This window comes from Jaculus jaculus, chromosome 8, assembly GCF_020740685.1.
Source record: "Jaculus jaculus isolate mJacJac1 chromosome 8, mJacJac1.mat.Y.cur, whole genome shotgun sequence".
Classification (NCBI taxonomy): Eukaryota; Metazoa; Chordata; class Mammalia; order Rodentia; family Dipodidae; genus Jaculus; species Jaculus jaculus.
This window is the reverse complement of record NC_059109.1, coordinates 70002210-70010918: the sequence shown is the minus strand read 5'-3', so window position 1 is coordinate 70010918 and position 8709 is coordinate 70002210. Positions and strand designations below refer to the sequence as shown.

Below are 8709 nucleotides of genomic sequence, written 5' to 3'. Positions count from 1 at the left end.
CTTGGGACTTTTGGTTTGTATTGCAGGTTTAAGTGTAGAAAATATTTGGTTTGCAATACAAACCAAAAAAAATATATATATATTCCATGTAAAGTGACTACTAGTTACTTAAGATTGGTTTTAATTTAAAGAGGTTACTGGAAGTTATTTGTGGTCACTTAGTGTATTAGTGGTGTGAACATAGACAATATAACTACAGTTAGGCTTATTCCTTTGCACAACTGTAAAACAGAATATTAGTTTTGAATCAGTCTGTGCGTTCTTATTAATCTCTTTTTCTTTTCCCCTCTGTCAGTTTAGACTCCTGATTCCTGTGATTCCTAGTTACTTGGAATGTCCATATCCAGTTATAATTTATCTCCTCAAAAGCAGCTTATCTTGCCTACGGATACCCTACATCAATTTAATCTTCTTTTAAAAAGTAAACTTTATGAGTTATCTCCATAGTGCTGGGCTTCTTAGGGGATGTGGAAATAACACCTAAATTCTTCCCAAGTACTAATGACTGTAGATTACAGGCTACCTCCACATATATAATTTAATGTAAGTTAAGTGAAATTGATTTTCCAGTATCTATCCAAACACTCTTTACCAATTACTATGTCCAATATAATTCATAAAAGTGACTATTATGTCTCAGCTCTGATTTGAAGATATAAAGTGAGGGGGCAGAAATAGTGAAAAGTTTAGGGATGATGTATTTTTGAAATGGTAGTGGTTTGTGACCCTTTAAAACTATATGCCTTTCTTCATTTTGACTGTGAGGTATAATATCTAAATTGCAATTACTGGGAAAGACTGATAAATTAGATTTCAAAAAAGGACAGACCTGAGGTCCACTCCACACAAGCACAGTTGCATGCATTCATTTATCTTCACATAATATAAGAATTGCAATTGGTTTAATATTAATCCATGTGATGGAAACTCATTCTTGCATGACTCAAACCAAACCACTTAAATTACCAAATAATCATTTTTACACTGATCTGAAATAATAGTGAAATAATAATTATTTATGGTGAATTCTTAAATATTATTAAAAATTAAAAAGTTCACACCTAAATAATCAATCAGTGTCATTTTGAGGAGAACCAAAAATTATTTAACATATAAGGATGATTAGCCCTGAAAGGTCAAAAGTCCTACTCCATGTCACATAAATGTCAATTATACTATTGTGATTTTAAAGCCTTTTTAAAAATTTTTATTATTTATTTGAAAGTGACAGAGAGAAGGAGGGAGAGAGGGAGGGAGAGAGGGAGAGAGAGAGAGAGAGAGAGAGAGGGAGAGAGAGAGAGCGAGCGAGCGAGCGAGAGAGAGAGAGAAGGGGCGTGCCAGGGCTTCCAGCCACTGCAAATGAACTCCAGATACATGCGCATCTGGCTAACGTGGGTCCTGGGGAATCGAGCCTTGAACTGGGGTCCTTAGGCTTCACAGGCAAGCGCTTAACCACTAAGCAATCTCTCCAGCCCTTAAAGCCTTTTTTATTCCAAGAATTTTGTTTTCACTAATTTAGAGTATAAAAAGAGAACCTGATTCATCTAATATGGAATGTACCCAACAGGAATGGGAATTGAGTTAATAAACTTCTCTTAATAAACAAGGTATCAAGAATTCTGTTAATAATATTAGGGGAATAAAATTATAATTGTACTTTTTCTATTACCAGTACACAAAGCAGGCCTTAACAAAAGCCAGAATTGAAGAGTTTATGAAGTCATGAATTAATAAAGAGAAGAAAATAGATTTAGACCTGATGTTGCTAATTGCATTCATGTAAGACACTAAAAAATCTTGGTTTCAAGTTCATTAACTTTCTCAGCCATTTTCTCTATGAAATGTGGGATCCATTGTTTTATGAGATCTTCCAGAAGCCATTGTCAGTGGAGAGGAGCAGCTTGACAGAGCAGACTGTCTTGCATGTTCTAAAGCCTCTACTTAAGAGTGCCATCTGCTATGAGCCCTTGGAAACACATTCTGGGTATTCCAAGCTTTGTTCCTTCTCTTAGAATGAATATAGAAACTCAATAAGCTGATTTTTACTAATATCACTTCCTTTTGTACCTGTGGCATTCCTTTTTGACAGGTGGTCACTGGTCTTTTGAAAAAGAGACACAGGTAAGAAAGGCTCTGTAGCTGCACGTGGTGGCATACACCTTTAATCCCAGAACTTGGGAGGCAGAGGTAGGAGTATAGCTGTGAGTTCGAGACCATCCAGAGAATACATAGTGAATTCCAGGTCAGCCTGAGCTAGAATGAAGCCCTACCTCAAAGAAACAAACAAACAAAAAAAAGGGTGGGGGGAAGGGAAAGGTTCTGTAAAGAACTTAGTAAATCCTCCAAGACAAGCTTGTTCTATTAAATGAGTTTTCATCAAGACTTCTTTATCTTCGCCCTATGCTTGTTAAACTTTTCTGAGAATTCTGGAGTCACTGTACGGGTATTATCTGTGACAATATAGCAAGTAGTTAGTTCCTTAATGCACCTTCTAAAAATCTGTGGATTTAAAAACACAAAATTCAGTTTTTTTGGGGGGGGTTAAAGTTGTTCATCATATCCATTTTCTAATCCTTAAGCTTTCCATTCAATCTTGAGCAGACTTGAGATATTTCCAGTTATGATTAAAGAAGACTGATGTTGAAAATTGCAAATGGTTTGACATAAGGAAAAGACATTTTCTTCCAAGTCCTGATTCACATGAGGAGAATTATTTTCATATTCAGGTAATCTAATTTCTATTTTTCTCATTCCCATACTTGTTGGTAAATTCTAGATAACTTATACAAGTAAAGAAAGCATAAAATGAAATAAATTTTGATAAAATAGAACAAAAAACTGAGTAGGTAAGAACAGAATTTTTCTCATGTTGTGATATTACTATAAATTGTCAACACTTACAAATATCATAACAAGAGGCTCAAAAAATCTAATTGTTATTTATAAATCAGTAACATGTGCATGGTGATGGGTACCAGTGGCTGTCTATGGAGAATGATGCTATCTCCAGGAATTAGTTGAAAGGAACAGTATACCAACTTTCTTTATAAGGGGGATCTCCATGAGGAGCTCAGTCATAAGCAAAAGAGTTCTGTCAAGCTCTGAATCTTTTAGTTTTGCCAAGAATTGGTATTTTACCTGGTATGATGAGTCACCAGATAGGAGATATGATATAGTCACTCAAAGGAAAAAATGTTCTCCATGTTTAGCTTCTCTTATACACATGCAATTCCAGTTCCCTTTTATAGGTGTTATACACGTGTAATATTTTCATAAAAGAGCAAAATCTAAGAGCACATGTCTTGGTCAGGTTTATAACAGGAACACTGTGAAACAGAATCCCTAACATTCAGTACCCTTCCTGTCCCTTTTCCACTTCTAAGGAAACTTAGGCTCCTCAAATCATACCTTAGCTTTACCTGGTTTTGAAATTTATTTAACTAGATTCATAGATTTTTCTGTATCATCTGTATAATTTCTAATAATTCAAGCAAGCCCAGACACATAAACACAGTGATGAACGAGGGTGCTGAGAACCAAAGCTGTAAGTGGGAAGAAAAGCTGCTCTCTTCAGTGACTACTCTCTATTTTGATCCTGTGCAGGTGGCTGAAGACAAGTCTCATCAAGTCAATGCAAGGAACAAATTATTCTAGGGTGACTGAATTTGTGTTGCTGGGACTCTCTAGTTCAAAGGAGCTACAACCCTTCTTGTTTCTCATATTTTCACTCCTCTACCTGGCCATTCTGCTGGGCAACTTTCTTATCATTCTTACTGTGACCTCAGATTCTCGTCTTCACACCCCAATGTACTTTCTGCTTGCAAACCTCTCCTTCATAGATGTATGCGTTGCCTCTTTTGCCACCCCCAAAATGATAGCAGACTTTCTGGTGGAGCACAAGACCATCTCTTTTGAAGCCTGCTTGGCCCAGATTTTCTTCGTGCATCTCTTTACGGGTGGTGAAATGGTTATCCTCGTATCCATGGCCTTTGATCGCTATGTAGCTATATGCAAACCTCTCCACTACACGACCATCATGAGCCGCCGTGTGTGTGTTGCTCTTGTCTCCATATCCTGGTTTGTGGGCTTTGTCCACACTACTAGCCAGCTGGCATTTACTGTAAACTTGCCGTTTTGTGGTCCTAACCAGATTGACAGCTTTTTCTGTGATCTCCCTCTGGTAACCAAGCTAGCCTGCCTAGATACTTATGTTATCAGCTTGCTAATAGTTGCAGATAGTGGCTTTCTCTCGCTGAGCACCTTCCTCCTCTTGGTTGTTTCCTACACTGTGATTCTCATTACAGTCAGGAACCGCTCCTCTGCCAGCATGGCCAAGGCCCGCTACACGCTGACTGCGCACATCACTGTAGTCATACTGTTTTTTGGACCCTGCCTTTTCATCTATGCCTGGCCCTTCAGCAGCTATTCAGTTGACAAAGTGCTTGCTGTGTTCTACACCATCTTTACTCCCATTTTAAACCCGGTCATCTACACACTAAGGAACAAGGAAATGAAGGCACCTATGTCAAAGCTGAAGAGTCGCTACCTGAAGCCTGGCCAGGTTTCTGCAATCATAAGACATATTCTGTTTCTGGCGTCAAAGTGAACTTGCCTGGCTGCTGCCATTCCTACACTACCTGCTGACATTTCCAAATGGAATCACTGAATATTAACAAAAACCTTTTTGACGTGTGTGAAAGAGTAACAAATTAAACCATGTATATGATAATTAAATGCTATAAATTAAACTTTGGAAATTTGTCTTTTTCCACATGTAAGTTTTTAAGTTTTGTTTTCTGCCTTTTATTTATATATAAATGTATATTTATTTATCGTGGGGGGAGTATTCTTGTGGGAGGCACAAAGGGGAAGGTGTATGGCTACATAAGCATCACTTGTCTCTGCAAATACCAGGCACGGGTGTTAGGTTCTGAATCTGGCTTTACTTGGGTGACTGGTGCATTGATCCTCTTGTAGGCAGGCTTTGTAAGCAAGTACCTTCCATCACTGAGCCATCTCGCAGGTCCTTGTTCAATAATAATTTAAATCCTTCTTCAGTGTGGCTACTTTAACAAACGCTGTTCATGGAAACAGTCATGAAACAAATTGATTCATCAAGATACATGGGCATCTTAATTTTGTCTTATTACTGAAAAATAATTTTGGGAGTTTCAGGGATGAGGCTTATTTTCTATTCCTTCTAAGTGATGATAGAAACTGGAATATTAGTATGAAATATTCTTTCTCTCCCTAGATTGTCATGATCTTTTCTCCTCAGGTAGGACATTTTTCATATGAACACCAAACAGTAATTTTTATTTTTCTATATGTGTGTTAATTCAGTTAATGGTTTTTCATTTTTTTGAAAAATTATTTATTTGTTCATTAGAGAAAGAGAGAGGAAGAGAAAGGGGAGTGGGGAAAGAATGATCATACTGAGGCCTCTGGCCATGGAAAACAAACTCCAGACACATGCACCTCCGTGTGCATTTGGCTTGCATGGGTCCTAGGGAATCACACCTGGGTTCTTAGGCTTGGCAGGCAAGCACCTTAACCACTAAGCTATCTCTCCATCCCTGTTTTATTAAATAGGCTCCCAAAATATTCATTTTAAGACCTTTGGAGTACTTGAACTTATCCTCCACTGTTACTTCTAAGAGATTATGAGTCTTTTTAGGATTCATTCCTACGAGGTTAGCTAAGGCTATCCATCCTTTATCATAGTCAAAGTTCTTCTGTTGTGCTACTGTGCTGCAGTTTAATAGCTGCTTATAATGGAGACGGAGTGCTTTTCAGAATTCACTCTTCACAACCTGCTAAACATACCCAGTTATTCCTTTTATTAAAAGATGTACACATTATTTCTAACCCAAAGAATTTCATGTTGTACAAGAATAAAGATGAAAGTAAATATACACAATTATTGGGCTGGAGAGATGGCGTAGCAGTGAAGGGCTTGCCTATGAAGCCTAAGGACCCCAGTTCGAGGCTCGATTCCTCAGGACCCATGTTAGCCAGATGCACAAGGGGGTGCACGCATCTGGAGTTTGTTTGCAGTGGCTGGAAGCCCTGGCATGCCCATTCATTCTCTCTCTCTCTCTGCTTCTTTCTCTCTGTGCCTGTAGCTCTCAAATAAATAAATAAAATTAAAAAAATATTTAAAAATATACACAATTATTAAATGATATTTATATAATCAAGTTTTTTGTAGCAGTATAAAAGTTTATGTTTGCATACTGTTCTAATTTATGCAGAAGATAAATGAAATGCCATTGTGATACTAGTACTAATTAACACTGCACAATATTTATCTGTATGATTCTTTAAAAATTTAAAATACATCTCTGAGGTATTTATTTAATATTGGGTAAAATCAGGTAAGAAAGAGTTGAAAATGTTGTCCAGGGTTATAGTTAGAAGGTGTAAAGTGGATTTCCTATCAAGGTTTTATTTGCATTTCATTTTCTTTTAACCTTCATGTTGGTGCAGATGATGTACCTACTGAGTGTCATACTGCCTTGCATGGAGTTAAGTGAGGTTTTGGTGTGCCTCTCTGCTTCACTTCTCACATATTGTTTCTTATTTCCAGTATAGAAAAACAAATCTAAGAATATTAAAATTGAGAGTTAAGATGGATGAAAAGCACAAGTTTCACAAGAAAATGATATATGGGTAACAAAACCAGATAGGGATAAATAATTCAGTATAACTAGGCTTCAGAACAACCATGGAGGAGCTATTGGAAGAGCCAAAATAACAAGCAGGTGAGAGCAGAGAGAGCTCTTGTGTGTGGCTGCACATTAGAGATGGTTCAGCTACTCTACAAAATAGTTTGCCAATTGCTTGACATCTAAAGCACACACCCACCGTGTGTTCTATGGTGGCAGTCTTCAGTGGAATGAAAGGGAGTGTCCTCACAAATGCTCAGCACATTATAAGCTCCAAAAATGGAAAAAAGCACAATGTCCCTTAGTAAGTGCAGGCATATACCTACTATTCTATGTCAATGCTGGGAATAGACCATGCACTGCAAAAACTTGGGTAAATTTCAAATTTAAATTTCAATACAAAATGAAAAGAAAGTCATTTACATAATCTAAAAATATATCATCATAGAGTTGGAAAACAAGTTATTACTTGGCAGAGTTTAAAAATAATGGGCACGAGAAAGATAGTGATGAACTATTCATCTGTCCTATTCAGTCGGGAATAACATGAATCTAGCAAGGACAAATTTATATGCCTTGTTTTGTTTTTCTACTTTTTAGTCTGTGTTTGTGTGTATGGTGCATTGCCCTTCAACTATTGCCTACCTGCCTGCACCACCTCAACTGATTGTGGGTGCATGTCTATATGGTGTATGCACATTGTGCAGATGCATGTGTTCCTGTGTACACATGTGTGGAGGAGAGTGGATAACATTGAGTGTCATCCTCTGTTGCCCTTCCATGTTATTTACTTAAATAGATTCTCTCACTGAACCAGGAGCTACTTTTTTTTTTCTTCCATTTTTTAGTGAGATGGGCTGGCCACCAAGTCATAACAATTCTCCTGCCTCCATCTTCCTCACCACTGAGGTTACCAGTGTGCTTAGCTATGCTCAGCATTTTACATGGGTAGTAGGCATTGAGCTCAGGTCTTCCTGCTTGCACTGAAGGCACTCTTATCTGCTGAACCATCTCCCACACTAATAAGCATGGGTTTTGATGTGTTAGAGAAACATGCACAAGAGAAATAATCACTCCTAGTTTCTACAGCTATGGGTTCTGGCAGGTATCTCAGCTCATATACAGCCAGGAGTGCAAATTAGAAAAACATGAATTTTGAGAAAGTTTTGATGAAACTCAATTCTCATTTTATTTTGGGGTTCCTAGGAAATGAACTCAGGGCTTTTCACATTGAAGGAAGATACGTGACCCCTGAGCAGCATTATTAGCCTTCATTTCCCACTTTAAAATGAGGTAAGCTCCATCAATAAACAGTTCATGTTTTGAACAAATACAGGCAATGTGGTTTATTTTTATTTTTATTTATTTATTTGACAGAGAAAAAGGGAGAGAGAGAGAGAATGGGCATGCCAGGGCCTCCAGCCAGTGCAAATGACCTCTAGATGTGTGTGCCCATGTGCATCTGGCTAATGTGTGTCCTGGGGAATAAAACAGGGTCCTTTGGCTTTGCAGGCAAACACCTTAACCACTAAACCATCCCTCCAGCCTGGAAATGTGGTTTTTAATTCAGCTGCTGGATTTGAGTTTGATGGGTAAACATTACCAGTACATCAGAAGACTCATCATTCCCTTTCCATCAGTACCAGTAAGAAATACCACTATCTTGACTCTTAGCACAAACATTTATTTTTTTCTCTTTCTTAAACACACATGAGTGAACTCATCTAGTCTTGTACTCTTGTGCTACAATCTTGTCATGTGGAAATGTCATTTTTGTCTCTGTGGTTCCAATACTTACAGGTTTTATTTGTTTTCAGTCACTAATGTCTGGATAGAAGTTCTAGCAAAATATTAAGTAACAATGGCCCTATTGGAATTCTTGGCTTATTCACAGTCTCATGAGAAAAGTGTTTAAAAATTTAGACAATTTAGGATGTTTCCAGTGGCTTTTTCTTATTTATACTCCAGAAGAGGAATGAATTGTCTTCAATTTGGAGTCTGCTGGAAAATGTCTTATAATTGATGATGATGAATTCTATTC

The 8709-nt window shown here is 37.5% G+C and overlaps 1 protein-coding gene across 1 annotated transcript; it reads left to right on the top strand.

Moving 5' to 3' along the window:
• The first annotated feature begins 3567 nt into the window (after positions 1-3567).
• On the top strand, positions 3568-4606 carry LOC101608180 (olfactory receptor 4K15). The gene has a single exon (XM_004670152.3). It carries the CDS (start codon positions 3632-3634, stop codon positions 4604-4606), a length of 975 nt encoding a protein of 324 aa, XP_004670209.1. The 5' UTR covers positions 3568-3631.
• Positions 4607-8709: the final 4103 nt, after the last annotated feature.

Coding starts and splice junctions, on each gene's coding strand:
- LOC101608180 (XM_004670152.3), top strand. CDS start 3,632: ATGCAAGGAACAAATTATTCTAGGGTGACTGAATTTGTGTTGCTGGGA.